The 27,983-nt window shown below is 41.9% G+C and overlaps 1 protein-coding gene and 1 pseudogene across 1 annotated transcript; one reads left to right on the top strand and one right to left on the bottom strand.

The window, feature by feature from the left end:
- The first annotated feature begins 16 nt into the window (after positions 1-16).
- LOC112403776 (serine protease 46-like) lies at positions 17-27,307 on the top strand. The gene is given in 7 exon segments (XM_024751430.1): positions 17-65; positions 6,893-7,091; positions 7,252-7,424; positions 7,427-7,507; positions 8,289-8,362; positions 8,364-8,456; positions 27,053-27,307. Coding segments are annotated over 7 exon segments (924 nt in total).
- On the bottom strand, positions 12,195-13,297 carry LOC112403803 (dehydrodolichyl diphosphate synthase complex subunit NUS1 pseudogene; annotated as a pseudogene).
- Positions 27,308-27,983: the final 676 nt, after the last annotated feature.

Below are 27,983 nucleotides of genomic sequence, written 5' to 3'. Positions count from 1 at the left end.
GTCCACACTGTCTGCCATGTTGCTCATCATCTTCAGGAAGAAGCTGTCACACTCCCAGCTCCCAAGTGGGTGGCTCATTGGCTTGATCTAATTAGCATAGTCCAGTGCCCGGCCACCTGACCCCAGTTAGGTTATCCCAATAAGCATAAGGTATGGTTAGAGGAGAGAAATGCATACTGTCTCTCTTTTTAAAAATTTATTTATTTATTTATTTATTTTTGGCTGTGTTTGGTCCTCGTTGCATGCGGGCTTTCTCTAGTTGTGGTGAGCGGGGGCTACTCTTCCTTGTGGTGTGCAGGCTTCTCATTGAGGTGGCTTCTCTTGTTGCAGAGCGTGAACTCTAGGCATACAGGCTCAGTAGCTGTGGCACACGGGCTTAGTCGCTCCGCGGCATGTGGGAATCTTCCCGGACCAGGGCTCGAACCCGTGTCCCCTGCATTGGCAGGCGGATTCTTAACCACTGCACCACCAGGGAAGTCCCCATACTGTCTCTCTTAATGTGGATGAGGAGGCAGAAGGATGCTGGCAACCATTTTTCAATAAGGGGATCAACTCAGAATGAAGCCACCATCACTGAAGAGAGGAGACAGAAATTTTAAGTCTGTTTGAGTGGAAGTTTCTCTTACTTGTCAACTCCTAAATGGTACAAACTACCTTTTGATTTTAGTGATCAAATATGCTTCTTCTTGTTTATTTTATTTCATGAAAGTTCTTTTAGCTTTAGTAATTCAATCTTCTCCTTTGGGGAGATTTACTTTATTGTTCTTTTTCTAACTTTTTGAGTAGTATGCTTAGTTCATTATTATAGACTTTTTTCATTTCTAATATTTTCACTAATTCCATAAAATTTCCTGTGAGTCTCACTTTGGCCGTATTTCACAGGATTTTATATGTACTGACCTCATTGCCATTCATTCTATATTGTTTTTTATTTCACACTGTATTTCTTACTTAACCCAAGAGTACTATATGGGTGTTATTTAATCTCCTGACGGATAGTTTGGGGGAGGGACAGGGGCTTCTCCTTTTTCTCTATTAAAAATTATATCAATATGGATTTAATTATTTCCACATTCTGGAATGTATTGAGGTTTTCTTTGTGCCTAGTATTTGGTCAGTTTTATTGAATATTTCATGTGCGTTTGAAGTAAAAGTGTGTGTTTTGAAACAGAGTTCTAGCTAGAACTGACTGGATCAGGCTTGTTGATTGTGTTATTCAAATCCTCTAACACTTCAAATATTTTATATCTATAAATCTGTTGATTTCTGAGCGGTTTATCATGAGAATTCAGAGTTTGTCTATTTCTTCCTGCAGTTGTAACAATTCTTGCTTCATGTTTGAAAGCTGTGTTGTTAGGAGTGCAAGGTTCATGCCTGCTGTACCATCTTGATGGGTTATACCCTATCAGTGTAAAATATGCCCGTTGTCCTATTTAATATTATTTCTTTTTACAAAGATCCAGATCATAGAGTTCATTCCTAACTCTGCTGTAATAATTGGTTAGGGTATAATTTTATATTTTGTACATGTTTCTTACAGATTTTCCTTGGGGTTATTTTGTACCTTTTACAGTTTCTTTCTTTGAACATTTAATTCATTTATTTTCATTCTTTGTTATTCAATAATAAATACCTTTAAGGTTATAGATTTGCCTTGAACACAAAGTTCAAAACACAAAGTTCAAAAAGTTTTTTTAATGCATTGCTCTAGTTATTAGTATTTTCTAAATAGTTTATAGAATGTTTTTATTTCCTTGAAATAAGTTAACCAACTTTATTTAAAAATTTTTCAAGTCATTTGTTTTATTTCACTTACTCATTCTTATTAAATCTTTGTTTCATTGCATCATGGTAAAAAATGTGGCCCAAACTAGTTCCACTTATAGGGAAATTATTGTGGTTTTCTTAGTAGTCTAGTGTGCAGTTGATTTTTATAGATGTTCAATCCCTCAAAGATAGACGAAGCTGGAGAAGACTCTCCCACTGCAAGTGAGGTTTTTCCATTTCTCGTGTATCGCTGTTTGATGTTGTTATTGATGAACAGCTTTAATGTTACATAGTCATTATCATTTTTATCTTTTTTCAACAGAAAGTAATTTTATTTTTCTGTTTAAAGCTTTTGTCCTGAATTACATCTCTAGAGATTAATATTGTCATTTCTATTTTTGCTTACATATACTTAATATATTTTTGCCCATCTTTTACTTTCAACTGCTTCATATCACTTTGTTTTAGGTGAGTCTCTGTTGAGTAGCATGTGAGTAGATTTTTTTCTACCCAATATAAGAATCTCTGACTTGTAAAAGTAGAGGTTTTTCTTTGTATTCACATTGGCAGTGATAACGGATATGCTTGGTCTTTATTCAATTATCTTGGTTTTATTGGTTCATCTTTCCCCCGCAAAGCATTACTTTCCACAAAGGCAGAAGAGTAGAGAGAGTTTTGCTTCTCTGGATTTTCTTTCTTCTCTCTCTCCCTCCCTCTTTCTCCTCTCCCTCTTTCCCCCAGAGGAAATGTAGGAAATCTGATTTTCTACCATGTATTCCTAAAAATAGTTTGTGTTGCCTGTTTTTGAATTTCATGCAATATGTACCATTTGGTGTCTGAATTCTTTCACTCAGCAATATGTTTTATGAGATTCCCATGTCACTACATGTAGTGGTCTGTTCTCATTGCTCGAGTATTCCGTGCATTCATCCTGCCTTTGATGGCAGCTGGGTAGTTTCTAGTTGGGGCTCTACCCAACAGTGCTGCTGCCAACAGTCTCATGTGTCTTTCCTCCTGCATACGTGTATGATGTTTCTAGGGCTCACAACCAGGAGTGGAACTGCAGGTTTTCCACAGTGCTGGCCCCAGTCCATCTCCTCTAGCAGTGTAATGAGCAGCAATCTCATTACCCGTGATCCTGACAGCACTGGCAACGGGGTGGAGCAGGAGTGAGCTGTCCTCATGGACAGTCCCTCAGGGGATCCTTGGGGTGGGGACTTCAGTGAGTGGTGGGGAGGGGTCCCAAAATGTCATTTATTCTGCTGATTCATGAAGACCCAGGCTTGCAAGCTGCTTCCTCTCAGGAATTCACCTCCCAGGCCCAAAACACCTGGCCTCTACCCATGAGCTGTTCTCTTAAAAATGCAGAGTGGGAAAAAGGAAAACTTCAGTTCCAGCTCAATCAGTCACAGCAAGGAACTAGCCGTCCCCCTCTCAGAGCCTCAGTTTCCATACCTCCAGGGGAGCCATGAGAAGGGCTTCATAAAGGAACTTGAACTGGGCACTGGGAGTGCCTCACAGGCCAGGCACTAGGCACTGTCACAAGCCAGATACCTGGCGCTATCACAGACTTAGGGATACAGGGGCCCCGTCAAGGCCAAGGCTGAGCCCAGGAGGCAGTGTCTCGGGCCAGACAGCACGTGCTGTCACAGGCTCAGGGCAAGGCATCAGCAGCACCATTCCAGAGAGGTGACTGGCAGCAGCATCACATCGTGGCTCTGGCAGGCCATGACCCAGACCACATTGTCTACTTAGCCTCCTGCTGCTGCCCCAGCTGGGTGAGCCCCCAACCCTGGGGCGGAGGCTCACTCCCTGCTGCCCTGCATAAACAAACCATGAGTTCTAGAATTCTCACACAATAGAGATGCCCTGCCCCACCCTGCCTCCAAGTCCCATAATGAGGACCAGTGAGGGCCGTGCAGTTGCTTGCCGTGGCATGTGGGCAGGGAGATCTTCAGGGCCTCGCATCTCCATTTCCTTCTGCCAGGGCTGAGAATAATCTCTATGTTGAAGGTAGGGCTTTGGGAGCATGGGAGAGAGGCAGGAGGGCTTTGTTTGCCTGGGTGCCTATATCAACTGTCCTCATGCCTGCACGGCCTCCATTTGTTCCTGATGGGCATCTCCTCGTCAGACTGCATGGTGTGCCAAACCTGGGGACCCAGACAGTGTCGAGGCAGTTCCTGTTTGCCAGTGATCATGAACATGAGGAAAGAGCCTTATTAAAATTGGAAACAAAGTAATATCCATGGAACGGATTTGGGAGGCACAATCTCAGAGAACTGGGACTTGTGATGAGGACGATGTGATATGTGGGTGACTGCTCATCCCACATAAGGTATCATTCACATGGCTTATATCTCAACACCCCCTGAAGTGGGCTTTACCAATATCCACATTTCACAATAGGAACCTGAGGCCCAGAGAACTAAGTGCTTGTGGTGCCAGTATTCAATACCAGTTTTCAGCAGACTCTTTGGGGGTAAAAAGTGTGGGACCCCATGTGACAAGGTCTCTGGGCTCCCACCCTAACTGACCACATGTAATCTTGTGGTGGCAGCCCTGGTTCAGGTCACCTGCCAGCTGTCCATTCTGCCCCTTGGCAGAAAATTGGCTGGCGTGGCATCTGTTAGTAGGGATGTGTTCCCCACCTTAGGGAGTTTGTCCTTTTCCTTCACTGTGTGACTCCCCTTCCCAGACCAGTTCCTTGAGTGAGTGAGTGAGTGAGTGAGTGCTCTCCTACTCTGTGCTGTCCTCAGGCATCTGTGACATCTGGGGGTGGTGAGGATGTGCACTGCTCCTTGTAGCTAACTGCTGTGCCTGTGATGATGTGGGGTTGAGGGTCTGGGACCTTGTAGGCACGGAGGTCATGAGCCAAGACACACATTCCCATTGCCACATGTGAGTGCACGGGGTGACATCGGAATACAGCTTGTGAGTGGGAGCGCTTGGACTCGAACTCCAAGAAGGGGTAGAGGTGGTCCGCAGTGGAATCTGTTTGAGCCACTGAGTGTCCCCCATATATGGAATGGTATCACTGTGTCTATGACAAGATTGATCCGCAACACCTCATGCCCCCAAATTAATCCATCATGGCTCCCTCCAGATTCAGCTGCTGTTCTTGGTGCTGGCATCTCCAGGCTGAATCCTGCACATCTTGTATAAGGTTTGGGGGAAGGAGATCAGAGTCAGCGTTGTCCTGGACGTGAGTTGTGAGGAGTACTGTTCTCTGAAACTGAGGAACCCACTGAGGGTGTGGAGCACAGAAGCAAAGCCCAACCCTACCTCTTAGAGCTGTCACTTTTTTAAAATTAAATTGAATTAAATTTATTTATTTATTTTTGGCTGTGTTGGGTCTTCGTTTCTGTGCGAGGGCTTTCTCTAGTTGCGGCAAGCGGGGGCCACTCTTCATCGCGGTGCGCGGGCCTCTCACTATTGCGGCCTTTCTTGTTACGGAGCACAGGCTCCAGACGCCCAGGCCCAGTAGTTGTGGCTCACGGGCCAAGTTGCTCCGCGGCATGTGGGATCTTCCCAGACCAGGGCTCGAACCCGTGTCCCCTGCATTAGCAGGCAGATTCTCAACCACTGCGCCACCAGGGAAGCCCAGAGCTGTCGCTTTTTAAGTAGCAAAGTTCATTCTGTGGGACCCTGAGTCTCCAGGGCCTAAGCTTTGTAAGAGAGGCAAGGGCAAGGCTTTGGAAGCCCTCTCTTTCCTACCAAAGTCTCCATTGGAGCAGGCTGTAATCTGAAACAAGGTAGCCATAAACCCACCACAGTATATGAGAAGGGCTGGAAATGTGGCTCCCCCTTGGGGGAGACAGAATATAAGACAGCAAGCCATTGGACAGAAACATGGGCAAGAATGGAGCAATGAGAGGGCAAGGCAGACGAAACTCCATGGAGATGTTGGGGCTTGTGCAGGTGCCTGTGGATCCCTGGGGGGAGCCACTGGTTGAGGGTAAAGGTGACCAGCCATGAGAGTGTGTGGCAAGGGGACCAGCCATCCACATCTGATAGCAGTACCAGGAGCCCTGGGACATGGTGGAACGAGACCAAACATCAATGGTTTGGGACCCTCTGAGGGACTGCTATGAGGCAGAGCCTGGTAGATGTTTCTGCTAATGTGTATGAGTTGCAATAGATTATTAGCCTGGTCTGTTGATTGTTGTACCCTCTCCACCACCACCGCGGAACGCGGCCCTGCCGCCCCCTTTCGCCCCCCGCCCTGTTCCCAGGCAAGGACGAGCCTTGCTTGCTGCTGCTGAGTCCCTGAAGCTCTGGTTGGCACTGCACACTGAACTGCTGAAGGGAACACTTTCTGGAACCACGTCTGCTTGAGACAGTGTAAATACATGTCCAACTTTGCCTGTATGAGGAGGTCCATGGCTGCCTGTGACAACTTCTTGGGCAGCCCAAACTTTACAGCAGGCTATACATAAGGAACCTTTTAATTTGTCTTTAGTCTTGGTCTCCAACCTTTGCTGTAGAATTTCTCCCTTTCCTGTCCTCAGTGATGTTCAGTGATTAAATACCAGTCCAAGGTGGTCCAGTTCAGAATCTCAATCTCCTATCCATTTCAATGCAGCCCCCACTGCTCCCATTCCTGCTGTTGGGGCCAGTGAGGGGCAAGGAGGAAATTGGTAAGCATCTCTACTCATTTCCTGGTATGGTCGCAGAGAGCGCACCTCCAGGGCTGGTGGTCTATGGAGGCATGCCCTGGAGTTGTACAATGTGACATCACTGTCCATTGCTTTCTGGCTACAACTGACTAGCAGCCCTGCTCATTGTGCCCCATCACTTAGCGCTTACTGACACTCACCCTTCTGATGATTCTCTCTTCTCCTTCACTTGTGTAAACAAGGGAGAAGGGATGAATCCTGGGCTGACGGATTGTAAGAAGCCCTGGAGGGGTTGTCTGGTCCCCGTTGTTTGGAGGCTGTCTTTATAACATGGGGCTCCTGCTGCCTCTGGGCCTTTGGTTGCCACTTTGGGGGTGGTGAGAAAAGCCCCTCCCCACATGTGCATGTGGCAGTGGCTGCTTGTGACGGCTGGAAGTCTGAGGGCTGCCCTTTGCTGCCTGAGAGTCTGCATGGGGCTGTCATGGCCCCCTCTCTACCTTTTTTCTAAGGGTCCTGGTTCCAGGCCTGTGGTCAGACTAACATCTCCTGCAAGAATGTGAAGGGGAAGCTAGTAGAGGCGGGCAAATGGCCATGGCAGGTGAGCATCCTATTCCTGGGCGCGAACAACTGCAGTGGCTCCCTCATCCACCACCAGTGGGTCCTTACAGCTGTGCACTGCTTTCAGAGTTCAGTCAGGGTGGCCCTCCGGTCTCAGGGGCTTTGCTTTCTGGCCTGGGAGGCCCTGCTGAATCTGGGGATCTGGGAGTAGGGGCCTGGCTGGGTAGCCCTGTGCTCAGCCTGTGTCTCTCCAACCATTCCATGTTGGACCTCACTGCTGGTGATCTGCCTCCTACCCGTGACCCTGCAGATCCAAGGACCCCAGATCATACTCCGTGAAGATGGGAACTCAATGCCTCTCAGAAAATGGCACCGAACTCTCAGTCACTCGCATCGTGATTCATGAGGATTTCACCAGCCTCATGTCCCAGGATATTGCCCTCCTGAAGCTCAGGGACTCTGTCTCCTGGTCCCCCCTCATCCAGCCTGTCTACCTAACCCTAAACTCAAGCCATCTCTTGGATCCATGTGCTGGATGATCGGGTGGGGACAAACATATACTCGGGGTAAGTGAAGGCAGGCCGAGGTCCCAAGACATCTGCCTCTTCAGAACATAACTCCACCACGGGCTCCTCCATCCATTCCTTTATTCACTCATTCATTCCATCAGCAAATATTTCCTGAGCACCTACACGTGCTGCACATTGTCCTGAACTCTGTTGTTAGGAGGATATACACAGTGCCCTGGTGTAAAAGACACTCATGGCGTGTATGGACCTCAGTTCCCAAAGTTAACTCCAATGTCAAGCTCTCACCTTGCCGCCTGGAAGGAAATTAATCTTTGGCTATTAATGGGATTTCCTGTCTGCAGGTGGCACAAGGGCTGTGGTCTCAGGGGGGTACCTAGGCATTGGGTGGCCATTGTAAACACTTGTTACCTTGAACACCAATAATTCCTGTCCCTTGTTGGTGTCATTCTGAGGTCCTAGAATTGAGGAGCCTTTGTGGGGTCCTGCCCTCCAACGGGTGGCTCACTCTGGGCTCTAGGGTCTTGCCACATTGGCAGGTAGCCATGGAGCAGTGCCCAACCATTCACCCTCATGGAACGTGAATTACTGGGGTAATCTCTCCTTGGCTTCATTCAGTGCTTGGATGTTGGTCTGAGCCCCTCGGGAGACTTTTTAATGAGCTCGGGCTTTTTCAAAAGTCAGATTGTGGTTTGGGGCCTTTATACATCACTGTCCCAGGAAATGACCCTGCCTCCCACATTACGGATCTGGATAGCTCCAAGATGGAGATGTGCCAAAGAGCTGAAGGGATGACGAGGCAGGATCTCTCTCTCTTCAGAGACCCCACAGCCCTCCTACAGTCTTCAGGAGGTGGCTGTCAAGATTGTAAACAACAAGATCTGCAATCAACAAACAGTACAAGTTCCTCTTCTTGAAGGGCCAGAAAAAGTTAATAGGGAATGACATGATTTGTGCCATCTTACAGTGGGGCATGGACACCTGTCAGGTGCACAGTGTCTAGACCCGGGCGAGAAGACGACTTAAAGTGGTCATGCATTCCTTTCCACATGGCACTGGGAGACCTTATGAAAATCTCCTTTCCCTGGGCTTCAGTTTCCCAATATGTAAAATAAGGGTGAAAATACTTTTCACTCCTCTCCACAATTATGGTTAATAATGGCAGTACTTCTCAGGTTATTTGAGCCCTTCTGAACATCAGTCACATGCCCAGGTCTGGGCCAGATGCTGGCGGAACGAGTTTAGCATAAATGGCATCGTTCTGTAAGCAAGCTTCTGCTTCTTGCATCTTCTAGTCAACATTGTTTTTGAGATTTATCCATATTGATACATGCCTCTGTAGTTCATTAATTAACAGCTCTATCTACAATATTCTCTTTTGTAAATATTCCACAGTTTATTCATTCTCTTGTTTATAAACATTGAGGCAGCTTCTAATTTTTCATATCGCATACTCTGCTGCTCTGAATATTCTTACACACGTCTCCCTATTTACATGTTCCAGAATTTCTCAATATGGTGCATCCTGCAAGGAACTGATGGGTCATAGGCTGTGCATACTTTCATCTTTAATAGTCATTGCCAAATTGTTTTCCAAAGTGATTGTATTAATCTATATTCTTTTTTTTTTTTTTTTTCGGTGCGCGGGCCTCTCACTGTTGTGGCCTCTCCCGTTGCAGAGCACAGGCTCCCAGGCCCAGCGGCCATGGCTCACGGGCCCAGCCGCTCCGCGGCATGTAGGATCTTCCCGGACCGGGGCACGAACCCATGTCCCCTGCATCGGCAGGCGGACTCCCAACCACTGCGCCACCAGGGAAGCCCCTAATCTATATTCTTACAGCAGTGTTTGAGAATTCCATTGTTTCATATCCTTGTCAACTTTGGTATTGGTCAGACTGTAAAATGTTTTCCATTCTGAGGATGAGAACTAGAGAAATAGTATCCCTTTGCGGCTGCATGTACCTGTCCCAGTTACTAAGGCAAGTGTGCATCCTTTCATATGTTTATTCACCATTCATAATTCTTTTTCTGTGAATCACTTGTTCAGATAGTTTACACATTTTTTATTGTTTGCCATTTTCTTTTTATTATATTTTTATGTTTGGGATACTGATTTTATGTTCATTGTGTATATTGCAAATATTTTCTTTCTTTTTGATCTTGTATATACTCTCCTTTGCTCAACAGCAATTTAGATTTTTTAAAACCAATTTTTATTGGAGTATAGTTGACATAATGTTGTGATAGCAATTTAGATTTTATTTCAATCAAACATATCTTTTTTTTTCCTTTTTGGTTTATGCTTATTTAAGAAATCCTTCATTTTCCTGAGGTTATAAGGACATTTTCCTATGTTTTCTTTTTCCTAAAAGTTTGGGAATTTTGGTTTCCACATTTGGGTCTTGAATCCATGTGCATTCATTTTGTGAACGGTGTAATTTAGGGGTCTATTTTTATTTATTTTGTGTATGGACTACCAGTTGTCCCAGTGTCATTCGCTGAAAAAACCATTTCCTGTACTGGCTGTCACCACTTCTCTCATAAATCAAATTTCTGTATACATAGGGGATAATTTCTTGAGTTGGACACCTTCAAAAATTTTTTTTTCATTTTTAAGACAAGTATTTCTTGTGGTTTTTAAAATTGAAGCATAGTTGATTTATTGTGTTAGTTTCAGGTGTATAGCGTAGTGATTCAGTGTTTTTGCAGATTATATTCCATTATAGGTTATTACAGGATAATCAGTATAATTCTCTGTGCTCTACAATATATCCTTGTTGCCTATCTATTTTATATATATTGAATAGTAGTTTGTATCTGTCAATCCCATACCCCTAATCTGTCCCTCCCTGCTTCCCTCTTCCCTTTGGTAACCACAAGATTGTTTTCTATATCCGTGACTCTGTTTCTGTTTTGTGTATACATTCATTTGTATTATTTTTTAGATTCCACATATAAGTGATATCATGCAGTATTTGTCTTTATCTGACTTATTTCACTAAGCATAATATTCTCTAGGTTCATCCATGTTGCAGATGGCAGTATTTCATTCTTTTTATGACTGAGTTATATTCCATTGTTATATATATATATATCTCTCTCACATCTTCTTAAGCCAATTATCTGTGGATGGGCACTTGGGTTGCTTCCATGTCTTGGCTATTGTAAACAGTGCTGCTATGAATATTGGGGATGCATGTATATTTTTAAATTAGTGTTTTTGTTTTTTCCAAGTATATACCCAGGAGTGGAATTACTGGATGGTAGCTCTACTTTTAGTTTCTTAAGGAACTTCCATACTGTTTTCCGTAATGGCTGCACCAATTTACATTCCAACCAACAGTGTAAAGGGTTCCCTTTTCTCTACATCCTCTCTAACATTTGTTATGCGTAGATTTTTTTTTTTTTAGTTTATAATCATTTTATTTCAACTGTTTTTTAAAATCATAAATGAGGTTTTGGTATCCAAAGTCAAAACACTTATTCTTCGTAGCCTCAGAATTTGGCAAGCAATTCCAGACCTTGCTTTCCAAGTCCAGTCTTCTTTGCTATTTCTGAGTCTGAGCCCCAGTTTTTAAACTACTCCATTCTAAACATACAATGTTGGGTAACTATTGTGCACTTGTTAATAAGATTCTTCTGAAAACAGCCCATCAAATATAAAGAATAATGGCTTCTGTCCGAGTATCAGCAGTGAGGGAAGAAAAACTAAACACCTATCAAAAAATCATTTCTTCATTTAAAAAGGAACAGAACCAGTGCTGTTCTCTGCCATGAAAGAGAACATGCAAAATTAAATTACTTTGTAGACTTTGGTAATGTTTTATTACCTACACAGGCCTCAGTCTTACTTAAAAGATCATATTTTTACGCTAAGTCACCGTCAGGATTTATTAAGTAAAAATCCTGGGTACTAACATGGTCCTAAATGTGCTATTCCAAAGAGGAACAGGTTACTTTTGAGGAAAAGAGCTGCCTCGGTAATTTCCCTCAAATGCTTATTTAAACACAGTTAATGGAAATACCCAGCTTTGGGTACTATCTAGCCCACTGCCTGCCAAACAGAAAAGGAGATCAAAACTTTCTTTCCTTATTCAGGAAAGTTTCACCTTTACTTTTAAGATTACAACCTTTTCACCTTTTATGACTGCCTCATACAATATTTAAATTTTTTTAAATTCTGCATTTCAATGTTGTAAGAGTTCTTTTTCAAGTGATCTTCACAACCCAGAACACAGAAAACAGAGCGACATTTTCAAGTCACACTGTTTGACAATAACGAAGAGATGAAAATGGACGGATGTCTGAAAATAGGTATTCCCTTTGCTCCAAAGGTGAGCAAACTTTTAACATGTGAACAACACAGAACTCCATTCCTCTGGAGATCCCTCAAACTCAGAATGCTTCCGTTTAATACATCAGTATACTATTCTTAAAAATTAAAGTTTGGTCACTTGGAAAGACTGAACAAAAGTTATTCCCCTCCCCCCCCCAAACAACAACAAAACAGCTTTAATCACCCCTTTCTCTCCCCACAAAAAAGGGAAGTAGTTGGGGCTGAAGCCTGTAAATCTGAAATTTCAGCTCCTAAAACATCACTGCTATTTGCTCAAAGGTGCAAGTCCACATATTTCCTCCTCCAACACTTCCCCCATTTATAAGTTTATTTCCACACACGCATGCACATGCACACGCGCACACATACACACTCACACATGTACTCTTACTCTCAAGTAAGACACTTTTTTGTGTTTGTTGATAAATTATGAGGATTATGAACTAGGTGTGTACAGGGTTTCATAGGTGCTTTGTAAACATCAGAGTCACTTGAGTCCTTTTCTCCAAAAGCCTGAAATCAAATTACACAACCAGGGATCGCTACTTTCCCTGACGCTGTTCACAGGCTGCATATTGACAAAGGGCAGAGAAAAAGTCCTCATAACTGATGTTCAGGTGGGAAGGCAAAGAGACAATCTCAGTCAACCTGATGTGCTAGGGAAGAAAGCCTAGTGTGCTGTCCACAGGACCAAACTTCAATACTAAATCAGGATCAGGGAAACCATTTGAACTAAGTAAACTGTCTGACATATCTACATCCAAATCTGTGCATTTCTTTTGCTGCTGAGCTACTAACTGGCAGAAGTCTTGAGCAGCTCTCACAATATCTACTATTCCATCTTCTGGGGACAGCACCTTCACTGCCGATTGGCAATTTAAAACTTGATCATCTTTGTCATTACTATTTGCAAACTCTGGTGAGTATTTGGAACAATCTAAGCCCAGGAGTTCCTGCTGTTGTTTTAAAATTTCATCCATCAATCTGGAATTATTTCTTTTGAGAATACCTTGGTGGTCGTAGAGGCTAATGTAAGAAACGCCCACGGCCATACACCACACCAGGAGGCTTGCGATGTCCGAGAAGCTGGGCTCCTGCTCCTCCTCGGTGATCACCAGGCCCATGTGCACAGGCAGTTTCTCCAGGGAACTGCCGTCCGCGCGCCAGCGTAGCCGCGGGTGAGCGGCGGCCGGGGTCGGCCCCCAACGTGGATGCCGGTGGTGACTGCGGTTCCTGCCTTTCCTGCCGACAGCCAGGAGCTTGGAGAGCGTGAAGCCGAGCGGCGCTAGGACAGCGGCGGAGGCGGCCCCACGGCAGCGCCACCAGATCCAGTGCCAGGTGCCGGACCAAACACGGAGCCAGGAGGTGAGCATGCGGTGCAGGCAGAGCAGAGCGTGCAGCACCCGCCACACCAGCTTGTACACCCCCGTCATACTCTCGTGGCGCCGGGGCATCCTCCTCTCTCCTACACCCGCAGCGCGACCGCTTCTCATCCGGCCCTGCAGCCGGCGCGAGCCATCTCTCCGCGTTCCCCCGCCCCCTGCACCCAAACCCCTTTCTACTGCCAACACCTCACCTCGACCCCGCCGCCAGCTATTCGTAGATTTTTTGATGATAGCCTTGCTGACAGGTGTGAAGTGATACCTCATTGTGGTTTTGATTTGTGTTTCTCTAATAATTAGCAATGTTGAACATCTCTTCGTGTGCCTGTCTTCTTTGGAAAAATGCCTAGTCAGGTCTTCTGCCCATTTTGATTGGATTATTTGTTTTTGTGATATTGAGTTGTATGAGCTCTTTGTATATTTTGGATATTAACCCTTTGTCAGTCACATCATTTGCAAATATTTTCTCCCATTCCATAGGTTGTCTTTTGGTTTTGTCAAGGTTTCCTTTGCTGTGTAAAAGTTTTTAAGTTTAATAAGGTTCCATTTGTTTATTTTTGCTTTTATTTCTTTTGCCTTAGGAGACTGATCCAAGAATAAAATTGCTCTGATTTATGTCAAAGAGTGTTTCACCTATGTTCTGTTTTAGGAGTTTTATGGTTTCATGTCTTACATTTAGGTCTTTAAATCATTTTGAATTTATTCTTATATACGATGTGAGGGAATGTTCTAACGTCATTGTTTTACATGTGGCTGTCAAGTTTTCTCAGTACCACTTGTTGAAGAGAATGTGTTGTCTCCATTGTATATTCTTGCCTCCTTTGTCATAGATTGACTGTAGGTTTGTGGGTTTCTCTCTGGGCTCTATTTCTGTTCCATTGATCTCTGTGTCCATTTTTGTGCCAATACCATGCTGTTTTGATTACTGTAGCTTTGTAGTATAGTCTGAAGTCTGGGAGAGTTATATCTCCAGTTTTGTTCTTTTTTCTCAGGATTGCTTTGGCAATTTGATATCTTTTGTGGTTCCATATAAGTTTTAGGATTATTTATCCTAGTTCTGTGAAAAATTTCCTCGTTTTTTTTTGTTGTTTGTTTGTTTGCTTTTTGCAGTACGCAGGCCTCTCACTGTTGTGGCCTCTCCCGTTGTGGAGCACAGGCTCCAGACGCACAGGTCCAGTGTCCATGGCTTACGGGCCTAGCCGCTCCGCGGCATGTGGGATCTTCCCAGACCGAGGCACAAACCCATGTCCCCTGCATTGGCAGGTGGACTCTCAACCAGTGCGCCACCAGGGAAGCCCTCCTGGGTATTTTTATAGGGAGTACATTAAATCTGTAGATTGCTTTGAATAGTATGGCCATCTTAATAATATTAATTTTGAAATCTAATAGCACAGGATATCTTTGCATTTCTTTCAGTCTTCTTCAGTTTCCTTCATTAATGTTTTATAGTTCTTATTGTATAGGTCTTTCACCTCCTTGGTTAAGATTAACCCTAGTTTTTTTGTTGGTTTGTTTTTGACACTATTTTAAACAGGATTTTTTAAAACTTTCTCTTTCAGGTATTTCATTATTAGAGTATAAATATGCAACAAATTTCTGTATATTAAACTTGTATCCTGCAAAGTTACTGAATTCATTTATTAGTTCTAATAGTTTTGTATGGAAACTTTAGGGTTCTCTATATAGAGTATCATGTCATCTGCAAAGGTGACAGTTTTACCTCTCCCCTTTCAATTTGGATACCTTTTATTTATTTTCCTTGTCTGATTGCTGTGGCTAGGACTTCCAATACTATGTTAAATAGCAGTGACAAGAGTGGGTATCCTTGTCTTGTTTCTGAATTTAGGAGGAAGGCTTTCAGCTTTTCGCTGTTGAATATTATGTTGGCCCTGGGTTTGTTATAAATGGACTTTATTATGTTGAGGTATGTTCCCATATGTTGTTGAGATACCCACTTTGATGAGGGTTTTTATCATGAATGGATGTTGAATTTTATCAAAGGCTTTTTCTGTGTCCACTGAGATGGTCATGTGGTTTTTGTCTTCCTTTTTGTTAATGTGGTGTATCATATTGATTGATTTGTGTATGTTAAACCATCCATGGGACCCTGGAATAAATCCACGTTGATCATGGTGTATGATCCTTTTTATGTATTGTTGGATTCAGTTTGCTAATATTTTATTGAGGATGTTTGCATCTATATTCATCAAAGATATTGGCCTGTAATTTTCTTTTTTGGTAGTGTCTTTTTCTGGCTTTGGTATCAGGGTAATGGTGGCCTCATAGAATGAATTTGGGAGTGTCCTCTCCTCTTCAAGTTTTTGGAATAGTTTGAGGATAGGTGTAACCTGTTCTTCCTATGCTTGGTAGAATTCCCCAGTGAAGCTGTCCAGACCTGGACTTGTGTTTGCAGGGAGTTTTTTTGTTTGTTTGTTTGTTTATTTGTTTTACAGATTCTATTTCACTTGTAGTGACCAGTCTGTTCAAATTGTCTGTTTCTTCTTGACTCAGTCTTGGCAGGCTATATGTTTCTAGAAATTTGTCCATTTCCTTGGTATTGTCCAATTTGTTAGCATATAACTGTTCATAGTATTCTCTTATGATTTTTTGTATCTCTGTGATATTGGTTGTTATTTCTCCTCTTTCTTTCTTATTTTGTTTATTTGGGTCCTCTTTTCTTCTTCATGAGCCTGGATAAAGGTTTATCAATTTCGTTTATCTTTTCAAAAAACCAGCTCTTGGTTTCATCATTCTTTTATATATATATATCTTTTAACTCTCTATTTTACTTATTTCCTTTCTGGTCTTTATGATTTCCTTCCTTCTGCCAACTTTGGGCTTTCTTTGTTTTTTTTCTAATTCTTTTAGGTGGTAGGTTAGGTTGTTTATTTGAGATTTTTCTTTTTTTCTTGAGGAAGGCCTATATCACTATAAACTTCCCTCTTAGAACTCTTTTGCTACATCCTGAAGATTTTGGAAAGTTGTGTTTTCATTTTCATTTGTCTTGAGGTATTTTCTGATTTCCTCGTTGATTTCATCATTGACCCATTGGTTTTTTAGTAGCATGTTGTTTAGTCTCCACGTGTTTGTTCTTTTCCTATTTTTCTTTCTGTAGTTAATTCCTACTTTTACATCATTGTGGTCAGAAACATGCTTGATGTAATTTCTATCCTGTTAAATTTGTTGAGGCTGGTTTTGTGACCTAGTGTGTGATCTAACCTGGAGAATATTTCATGTCCACTTGAAAAGAGTGTGTATTCTACTTTTTTTTTTTCTTTTTTGGATGTAGTGTCCTACAGATATCAATTAAGTCCAACTGGTGTTTGGTGTCACTTATGAACTCTGTTGCCTTACTGTTTTTCTTTCTGGATGATCTGTCCATGGAGGTCAGCAGGGTGTTAAAGCCTCCTACTATTATTGTATTATTGTTAATTTCTCCCTTTATGTCTGTTAGTATTTGCTTTATATATTTAGTTGCTCCTGTATTGAGTGTATATATTAACAAGTGTAATATTCTCTTCTTGTATTGATCCCTTTATCATTATATAATATGCTTCTTTGTCTTTCATTATGTTCTTTATTTTAATGTCTATTTTGTCTAATATGAGTATTGCTACCCCCACCTTCTTGTCATTTACATTTGCATGAAATATCTTTTTCTATCCCCTCACTTTCAGTCTGTGTGTGTCTTTTGCCCTGAAGTGAGTCCCTTGTAGGCAGCATAATGAAGGGTCTTGTTTTGTTTTGTTTGTATCCAATCAGTCACCCTATGTCTTTTGATCAGAGGATTTAGTCCCTTGACGTTTAAAGTAATTTTTGACAGGTATGTACTTATTGCCATTTTATTCCTTGCTTTCCAGTGTTTTTGTAGTTCTTATTTTTTCCTTTCCTCTTTTTTTTGTTTTTCCCATTGTGGTTTGATTATTTTCTTTCATAGTATTCTTGAGGTCCTTTCTTTTTGGTTTTTGTGTATACAAAACCTACAATAGGTAGGTTTTTGATTTGTGGTTACCATGGGGTTTATATATATTGACCCATAATTATATCTGTTTGCTTTAAACTGAAGTCATTCAAGTTCAAATACATTCTAAAAGATCTACATTTTTTACTCCCCTCCTCCAGATTTTGTGTTTTTGATGTCACGTTTTATATCTTCATGTCATCGGCAGGCGGACTCTCAACCACTGCGCCACCAGGGAAGCCCTATTTTTTGTTTTTTTATTCTATGTACTGGCTTACTTATCTTCAATCCTTACTATATATTTGTTTTTCCTATTGGGATTTTCCCTTTCGGACAGATTCTTTCTTCTTTTCCATTTAGAGAATATCCTTCAACATTTCTTTTAGAGTAGGTTTGGTATTGCAGAATTCTTTTAGTTTTGCTTGTCTGAGAAATTATTTCTCTCTCTTTCTGTTCTAAATTATAATCTTGTTGGGTAGACTATCCTAGGTTTCAGGTTTTTCCTTTTCATGAGTTTGAGTATATCATGTCACTCCCTTCTGGTCTGCAAAGTTTTTGCGGAGAAATCAGTTGATAGCTTAATGGGGGTTCCCTTGTACATGACTCTGTTTTTCTCTTGCTGCTTTTAGGAGTCTCTCTTTATCTTTAACTTTTGACATTTTAACTATGATATGTCTTGGTGTGGGCCTGTTTGGATTCATCTTGTTTGGGATCCTCTGTTCTTTCTGTACCTTGATATCTGTTTCCTCCTTTAGGCTTAGGAAGTTTTCAGTCATAATTTCTTCAAATACATTTTCAATCCCCTTCTCTCTCCCTTCTCCTTCCAGAACCCTTACTATGCATATGTTGGCACATTTTATATTATCCCATAGATCTCATATTTTGCTTTCTTTTTTTTTTTTCCATTTGTCTGTCTGTCTGCTGTTCTGATCGGGTTATTTCCATCATTCTATCTTCCAGATCTCTTATGTGTTCTTCTTTGTTATTTAGTTGGCTATTCATTGCTTCTAGAGTGCTTTTTATCTCAGAAATTGAATTATCTACTTTTGATTAGGTCTTTATAGTTTCTAGTTCCTTGTTAAAAAGCATCTGTGTTTATATTAATACCCTTTCTTAATTCACTTAGCACTTTTTTTTTTTTTCGGTACACGGGCCTCTCACTGTTGTAGCCCCTCCCACTGCAGAACCCAGGCTCCAGACACACAGGCTCAGCGGCCATGGCTTACGGGCCTAGCCACTCCGTGGCATGTGGGATCTTCCCAGACCGGGGCATGAACCCATGTCCCCTGCATCGGCAGGCAGACTCTCAACCACTGCGCCACCAGGGAAGCCCCACTTAGCATTTTTATTAGCAACTTTTTTTTTGAAATTTCCCCCTTTTCTTTTTTAAAAATTTTTTAATTTATTTTTTATTTATTATTATTATTTTTTGCAGTACATGGGCCTCTCACTGTTGTGGCCTCTCCCATTGTGGAGCACAGGCTCCGGACGCACAGGCTCAGTGGCCATGGCTCACAGGCCCAGCCACTCCATGGCGTGTGGGATCTTCCTGGACCGGGGCATGAACCCACGTCCCCTGCATTGGCAGGCGGACTCTCAACCACTGCACTATCAGGGAAGCCCCTCTTTTTTTAAAAAGTAAATTTATTTGTTTTATTTATTTATTTTTGGCTGCATTGGGTATTCGTTGCTGCACGTGGGCTTTCTCTAGTTGCGGTGAGCAGGGGCTACTCTTCATCGCGGTGCACAGGATTCTTATTGCGGTGGCTTCTTTTGTTGCTGAGCACAGGCTCTAGGCATGTGGGCTTCGGTAGTTATGGCACGTGGGTATTAGCAGCTTTTTGAAGTCAGCATCTGGTAGACTGATTATCTGTTTCATTATTTGGTTTTTCAAGGATTTTCTTTTTCTCTTTCAGCTGGGAGTAGTTCCTCTTTCTTTTCATTTTACTTAACTTTCTGTGTTTCTGTGAATTTAGGTGAAACAGTTATCTATTGTGGTCTTGAAGTGGTGTTTTTATGTGGGAGTGTCCCTACATAGACTGTGTGTGCCCAGTGTCTTTGGTGTGAGGGCCGGATTTGATGCAGATGCCAGCCACGTCTTTCCTCATGGTGTGCTGGCCACTATCACTCTGATAGAGGGTGTGGCTGGTGATGGAGGAGCTAGAGCCTGCACAGGGTGTGAGGTGGGACTTTCTCTCTGCTCCCTGGCTGTGGCTGTCCTGTCAGGGGTGGAGTCTGCTCCCACATTGCTAGAGCAGAAACTCTGAGGTCGGGCTTGAGCCAGCTCTGTTCCTTTTAAGTGTGTGTTTTTCCTTCTTGCTGCACTGGGGCTTTTGCCCCAAAGGAGGGGAGTGATGAAGTAAATGGGGCTGAATTGGAATATGGTTGATTTATAATGTTGTGTTGGTTTCAGGTGTACAGCAAAGTGAATCAGTTATCTATATCTATATAGATATAGATAGATATATCTATCTATATAGATATAGATAGATATAGATACAGATATATCTGTATCTATATCTCCACTCTTTTTTAGATTCTTTTCCCATATAGGCCATTACAGAATATTGAGTAGAGTTCCCTGTGCTATACAGTAGGTCCTAATTAGTTATCTATTGAGAAGTTTGACTTTAAATCAAGTCTCGCTTTGTGACTATTGCGTGACTATGGATATTCTAATTTCTGGACTGAGATGTTTATGTGACAGCGTAATCGTACTGATTATGATTACATTAATCACAGTGAGCAAAACGTTCTGACTCTGCCCAGTTTTTACCCAGGATCAGGGAAATAACTCACCCCTTAAATACATTTTAAAGGGACAAAGGGGATTCCAATGAAGATGCCTTTTGTGTTCAATGTACCATTTACACTTTTCCCTGTCCTTTGCCCATGTTTTTCTCTTAAACTACTTTTCTTTTTATTGATTTGTAAAAACTGTAGATATTATATGCTGTGGTAATTGGTAAAGGAGCATCATGTCTTTTTCAACTTAATTTTAAGTGGTTCATAAGTATAGGTATATACATACACACATACTTATGGAGAGAGAGAGAAGATAAAACAAATATGGTTAAACATTAAATTAGTGAGTCTGGGTAAAAATATTATACTTGTATATTTTTTGTAAGTCTTAAATTATTTCAAAATAAAAAGTTAAAAAAAAACTTTAGGAACCGGAAGTTTTAACCCTTTGTGAAATGCTTTACAATATTTTACGCTACTTGTCCATGATTTACCTTTTTTTGGTGTGGATTTCTTCCCATAGAGTTAATTATTAAAATTTTCATATGTTCATATTTATTGTTATTTCCCTTAATGATTGTAGTTTTTGTGCTGTGCTTAGAAATATCTTTCCTACCCTAAGATTATAAAATTCTTTACTCATACATGTTCTTAATTTTTTTCTTTAAATATTTTAATTTTGATTCATCTAGAAGGGTGAGAGAGGAAACCAGTTTTATTTTTCTCCAAATGTAGCCAGTTATATCAATAATTTTTATTGAATACTTTTTTCGGCAGTGAATTAGAAATGCCCTCTTTATTATGTCATACATTCCCATCTTATTTTTGTGTATTTCTGCCCTTTGCAGTCTCATTCGTGTGCCACCACTCTTTTTAAATTATTGTAGCTTTATAATTCCTTTTTGTATGTGGTAAGGCAAATCCTCCTTCATTCTTCTTCTTTTTTTTTTTTTTAACATCTTTATTGGGGTATAATTGCTTTACAATGGTGTGTTGGTTTCTGCTTTATAACAAAGTGAATCAGTTATACATATACATATGTTCCCATATCCATTATTCTTCATTTAAAGAATTTACCTTGCTCTTCTCCCATGTTCATTCTAATTGAACAATCTTTGTCTCGAGGTATTTTCTGATTTTTTTTTTCTTTGATTTCATTGTTGACCCATTGGTGTTTTTTTTTTTTAATTAATTAATTTTTTACTGCATTGGGTCTTTGTTGCTGTGTGTGAGCTTTCTCTAGCTGTGGCAAGCGGGGGCTACTCGTCATTGCAGTGCGTGGGGTTCTCATTGCAGTGGCTTCTCTTGTTGCGGAGCACGGGCTCTAGGCATGCGGGCTTCAGTAGTTGTGGCGCATGGGCTTAGTTGCTCCGCAGCATGTGGGATCTTCCCCAGCCAGGGCTGGAACCCGTGTCCCCTACGTTGGCAGGCAGATTCTTAACCACCAGGAAAGCCCGACCCATTGGTTTTTTAGTAGCATGTTGTTTAGTCTCCAAGTGTTTGGGTTTTTTTCCCATTTTCTTTTGAACAATCTCAGTATAATACTAAAAGGAAAATCATGTGGTGATTTTGGGAAAATAGACTCTATTTTGCTCTATTTTATTTGTGTCCCTAGAGCAGGAGTTTATATAGCTTTCTCCATATAATTACTGCATGCTGCTTCTTAACTTTATTCCTAGATATTTTATATTACATCTCTATTGTAATATAAAATGTTTTTTTCAGTGTATTTTCCGTTTGTATTATATATTGATTTTTTTGTGTATTTACTTTGTAATAAGCAAAATTCCTAGATATAGTGGATATAATGGATTCTCTTTAATTTTGAGACATACCATCTGCAAACAATGGTAAATTTGTCTCTTACTTTTCAATATGTATGCCTCTTACTTCTTTCTCTTGTTTATTGCAATGTCAAGAATCATATTCCAGAACAATTGCTCTGTCTTCCAGGAGACACTGTGTTATCTTGTTTTAGGTATGTCTTTTAATAAACAGTATAATGCTCAGTGCTATATTTTTCAACACATTTGGGAGGCTTTCCTTTAATTCATTTACCAAGAAGAATGTTTCTTTTTATCCCCCTACTTTATGTACTGGTTTGATTTTTTTTCCACTCCACTTTTCCCCTGTAGTGGTTTAAAATTTGTCATATCTCAACGTCATTCTACTACAGATATTTTCCACACACGTATTTAAACTTGACTTAACACCTAGAGTTAATCAATGTCTATTGCTTCCTCCTTATCAGGACAAGAGCCTTCCTTTTCACTTGCCTCATTTGCATCCCCCAGACTCATCTTGTTGAAAACATCTGGGAGTTCAGCTCACTGAACACTTCTATTATATCCAAGAGTTTTTAATTCACTCTCTTGGGCTTTCCAGGTTTATGCCCATATGAGCTACAATTAGTGATGATTTCGCCTCTTTCGTTTTCATGATTTTTACTTTTTTCATTATTTTGGGTACTGCTCCCCAAAAGCAACCTGGAATTGTAGCTCTACTTTTTCTTGTTGCTTACCTTCCTGGAAGTCCTTCCCACACTTCATCATAAAGCATGTTGCTAACGGGGCATATCATCTGCCGAGGAGAGAGCCATTCCTTTGTTTCACTGTGGCATTTTATTTCAGGAATGAATGCTATGCTTCGTAAAATGTGTTTTCTGCAGCTATCACGATGACTCTACACCCTAACTCAGCTAGAGTGAGTTAGAGATATGGTTGACTGGACTCCATATCTAGAGTGCTGAGTCGGTTCCATGAACAGATTCTTCATGTCCATTTACCCTGCCTGCCAGGATTAGCCCTCCCTGGTCATGGTGTGCTTTGGTTTCATTCGTCCGTTGGATTCAGATGTATAATATCGTTTTTTAGAATACATTTAATTTATTTGCTCATCCCACAAGACACCCCGTGCTGGGCTCTGGGCCAGGCACAGGATAGTGCTGGTGTGTGGCCCAGGAAAGGTACTGGCCCTGGAACAGCAGGCCTATGAGACACCATCCACGCAGCCTTTGCGTTTTGTTTTGTCTTCCTCCAGTGAGGCTGGGCTCCACCGAAGGTGTGTCGAGGAAGGCACCCCCTTTGTCGAGTTATAGAATCACAAATATGCTTCACTTGAAAGCACAGTCTATGTTCTGGAACATTTGAAATAACATAAATTATCTGCTCCTTGAATGCTGGATAGAAGTTGCTTGCGAAACCACATAGGCCTGTTTTCCTTTGAAGGGGTAGTTCTTGAGCAATACTTTAAGTTGTTTTGTCCATGAGTATTGGATTTTCTTAGAAATTATTCATTTCATCCAGATTTTAGATCCATAAAGAGAAAGTTATAAATAGTCTTCAGATACTAGAAGGTGTATTTTCCCTGGGTCTGATTCTAGTCTCTTTTCTACTTATACCACAAAGTATTTGAATTTTCCTTCTCTTTGAGTTTTTCTTGGTAGGACTTACAAGATATTTATTTTGTTGTTGTTTTTTAAGTACAATTTATTGATTTTATTCCTCAAGTCTATGATTTTTTTGCTTTCTAATGCATGACATCTGCTTTTTGTCTTCATTAATTCCTTTTCAAGTGTCTTCAGCTGAATGTGCAGTGATAAATAATTGATGATGACAATAAATAATTTATTTTCATTCTCTCTTGTTTGGTATTAAAGTATTTAGACTAAGACTCTTCTGTGTGAAATTCAGGCCCACATCCCATGGGCTTTGCAATGTATGGCCTTCTTATCTTTCTACACTCTAACTGTAGATTTTAATTCTGTTTTTTACTTTAACATTTTTGAAAGTTAATTTTTTTTTCTTTGATGGGGGTGGTTCACATTTTGTTACTGGATTCTGGCTTAATTTCATTGTGGTAAGAGAATGTCCACTTACAAGATCTTTCTCTCTCTCTTCTATTTTCTCTCTCTCCCTCTGAGTTCTCTTTTTCTCTGGATTGCCAGAGTCCAGTCGACCATATCTCTATCACTAGCTTGATTATCACTGGCTTGATTTCCCCCTTCATCTTCCATTTTCTCTCTCCACAAAAGGCCCCTACTGAAATCTGTTTAATACATGTTTTTAAAGAAGTCTGTATCTTTGAAAAATGCGTAGTGTTGCTATATGTATGTTTTACTTTGCATAAATGATGTTGTGCTACAGTCCTCTCCTGTATTTGTTTGTTGAGGAATCTCAATTTGTTCGAGAATCCACATTAAATGGTTTTATTCTTTCCAGTCATTGCCCCCATATGCCCTGTGTCAAATCTTCCTCCCTTCTCCAAACATCATTTTGGGCAGAGCTCATAATTTTCAGTTACTTTCAGTTATTAAATACCTTGTCGTATTATAAGTCTCAATTTAAAAATCAATTTGATTGGAACTTCCCTGGTGGCACAGTGATTAAGAATCCGCCTGCCAATGCAGGGGACACGGGTTTGAGCCCTGCTCCAGGAAGATCCCACATGCCGTGGAGCAACTAAGTCTGTGCGCCACAACTACTGAGCCTGCGCTCTAGAGCATGCGAGCCAAAACTACTGAGCCCGCGTGCCACAACTACTGAAGCCCACGCGCCTAGAGCTGGTGCTCTGCAACAAGAGAAGCCACCTCAATAAGAAGCCCAGGCACCACAACGAAGCGTGGCCCCTGCTCACGGCAACTAAAGAAAGCCTACGTGCAGCAATGAAGACCCAATGCAACCAAAAAATAAATAAATACATAAAAGTCAATTTGATTTAAACTTCGCCAAGCCCTACTCTATCTCTCTCCTCTGGAGCATGGGGGTCTGCACACTGGGAGCTGACAACTGGGTCAGCCTAGACATGGAAACCTTCAAGTCTTCCTCAACTCACTTTCTCTGCTTGTTAGTTTTCAGGGTATCCTTAGATAGGCTAAAATTGACCTCTAGTTGGTTTTAGACAGAGAAAATGCCCTATCTTAATTCATCATCTATCTTCAATGAGATTTGGTGTCTTTCATTGAACAGATGGTCTTAACTTTGATGTAATTAAGCCTAACACATTTGCCCTCTTCAGGTTTGTGGGGTTTTATCTTATTTTAAAACACGTGCTTCATCCCAAGTCATAAAGTCATGGCCCTACATTTTTGATTAGCTTTATCTTTCTCACTTTTCACATTTAGAGTTTTATTTCCTCTGGAGTTGTGTTATGGCAGGGTCCAACTTCATTTTTCTCCATCAGTTTCTCCACCATCTACAGCAGAGACCTCCTTTCTCAGTCATGACACTTTCTGGAGCATGTGCCAGGTTTCCTCCACCTGCAGGCATCTGGCTGGCTCTCCATTGCCCCACTGGTCTATTTTTCAGTTTCTATGCTAGTACTGTGGTTTCTGTAATTATAGCTTTGAAATATATCTAACTCTGTTTAGATGTTTCTCCAGTCCCCAGCCTCTCCAATTTGCTCTTTTTTTCTCAAACCTGTCATAGAATTCATGGACTATTATCCTTCAATATCAATTCTAGAATCAGATTGTCAAGGTCCTGAAAGAATCCTGCTGACATTTTATTTGGAATCGCTTGAACTTTAGAGGTCAACATAAGGAGAACTGACATTGTTATAATTTTTGACTCTTTCACTCTCTGTTGAATACGGATAAAAGAATATTTATAAAATGTGTATGGAGAATAAAGAATAACACAACCAACACTCATACCCTCAGCACCAAGCCTATAAAATAGTGCATTACCAGAAACTTTGAGGCTTCCACGTGATGATTACTGAATCTCAAACCATGAAGGCTCTGATGCTGCTTTGGTTTTTTTCTGCTGGCTGGCATTTGCTCTTGGTGCCTTAGCTTCCCTGTGTGCAGGGTGATGTTTTAAGAGGACATGTCCTTTAGAGTGTTTTTTTGTGGGAGTTCGCTGAAGCATGGCTTGAAAGTGGGTTCCTTCAGTCAGAATCTATATTTGCTTCTGCCAGATACCTGGACATAAAACCAACCCAGGACCTCTTTAAATGACGTTCTTGGCTCAAGTTTTTTTAACCACCAAGACAGTGTGAATTCAAGTTGCAAGTTCACATGAGGGCAGGTGTTCCTAGTTTATCGTCACTCGGAAGGTGTGGTCCTTTCTGGGAGGTATAGTTTTTTGCAGGAGGTTTCCTCTTAGGCTCCCCTCCTTGGGCAGGCCCTGGGTTTTGCCTTTCGTCTTCTGCACCCACGAATGAGGCTGTGAAAACCAAAGCTCAGTTTCACTGGGTTTGGCCTATGGCTTTGGGGCAAAAGTCATCTTCTGGGCTTTGCTGATGGCTCTGTGTTTTAGCCCTCCCTTGGGTTTTGCACTCTGAGGAGACTTTATTTTCTTGCTAGCTCACCCATGCATTTAAAATCTCACAGGTTTAGTTATCTTCAGCAAGGTGGGAAAGGGGATCTAGTCTTCCATACTGTAGGAAGCCAAATGTTGAGAACTGACTTTTTTACATTGTTTTAAGTTGCCTCATCTAAGAACAACGGTATATCTGTACATTAATGTAGGTCTTCTTTTGTGTTCTTAAGTATAGTTTTATTATTTTTTCTTTACATGTTTTATGCACTCTTCATTAGATTATGTCTTATAAATCTTGGTTTACGCTACATGAAAAAATATACATATATGTGGGGGAGGGAGGGAGGGAGGGAGGGAGAGCATGAGCTGTTTTTCAGATTTATAAAACTTTTCAACAATGCAGAAGAATGTAAGAAAGTTTTAAGAAAATCATAAACCCACCATCAGCAGAAATAACAGCTACTACTTTTTGATGTATGCTGTTGTAAACATTATTCTTATACATGCACCTGCTTTGCACAAAGAGAGAGGGGGCAGGTTTGCATTTCAAATGGCTCATTCTGTAAGCAGGATTGTAGGAACGAAGAAAGTCAAGGGCAACACCTTGGAGGCCCACCACGATTTAAAGAGAAGGCAGAGGAGGGGACCAGCAATTATTGTCAGAGAGTTAGCAGGGGAATGCAGAGAGAGCCCATTGTGATCCTGAGCTTGGGCTCCAGTGCAGTGCTTCCATGTCACAGAGCAGGTTCATAGCCATGCGTTGATATCAGGGACAGCACGGGCCTAACACAGCTCATGCTAAGGATATGGCCCCGGAAGGTGCAAGTTTATTTGTCTAGGACTTGCAGGGAGGCCTTCCTACTGCCTCCTTTATGCCTCCCTTCCTCCCCTCCACAGGGTAACTCTGGCAGTTCCCTTGTCTGCCAAGTGAACCACACCTGGATTCAGGTGGGGGTGCTGAACTGGAGCTTTAGCTGCAGCCGGCATCGCTTCCCGGGCACCTACACCAGCACCTCCCACTTCACCGACTGGATCAAGAAACAGATCAGTGATGTGAGGTTCGTCAGTAGGGCCGGGCCAGGCTTCCTGAACCTGGTCTTCCTCACTGGCTACATTCTGCTGGTTTCCTTGGGCTCCTCGTGGCTCCTGTGAGTGGTGTTTCCAGGGCAGTCCCTCCCGGAGGCCACTTCTTCCTCCCCTCTGTCAGTCCTCAGGAGAAGTGGAGGCTGGAGGAGCACAGGACATCAGGGCAGAGTACTCTGGGGGAGGGTCCCAGAGCCACTGTTTTTTCAGTTGTTCAGTGAAGATGCTCTTGAACTTTGTGTCACTGAAGTCATCATCTTTCTTCTTGATTATGGCCAGACCCTTCAAAGCCTCCCCTCCCCCAAGAGGCCTGGCTGTCCTCTCAGGGGAGCCTCCCTGATAGTCCTCCTTGTACTTGTGCTCATCATGTTCCCCTCTCTGGGCTACAGTTTCCTCTTCTGCCAAATATGGAGCTGGACTTTGTGATCTCACTCCCTGCTTAGTCATCCCAGCACTCCAGCAATTCCCAAGTCCTCATGACTCTCTCCTGGGTCTCTGACCCAACAGTTTTCCCTCAGGCCTTACTGTGAGGGTTGGCCTCTTCCCAAGAAACTCACAATGACCAGACCTGCACTTGTGGACCTGGTTCCAGAACATGTGGGTCTCTCCCAAGCCCTCGTATCACCCTAGGAGTCTACAGAAGCTGACTGGTTCCTCCTCTCTCCCTGGCAGGGATGGGTGATGATGGGGGGCAAGGCAGAGTGCCTGCTTAGGTGACTGTGTGAGGTGACGGCACCCTGAGCTC

The sequence above is a fragment of the Neophocaena asiaeorientalis genome, unplaced genomic scaffold (assembly GCF_003031525.2).
Source record: "Neophocaena asiaeorientalis asiaeorientalis breed wild unplaced genomic scaffold, Neophocaena_asiaeorientalis_V1.1 scaffold221, whole genome shotgun sequence".
In the NCBI taxonomy this organism is placed as follows: domain Eukaryota; kingdom Metazoa; phylum Chordata; class Mammalia; order Artiodactyla; family Phocoenidae; genus Neophocaena; species Neophocaena asiaeorientalis.
The sequence above is the reverse complement of the archived record's forward strand: the minus strand, read 5'-3'. Positions and strand labels throughout refer to the sequence as shown.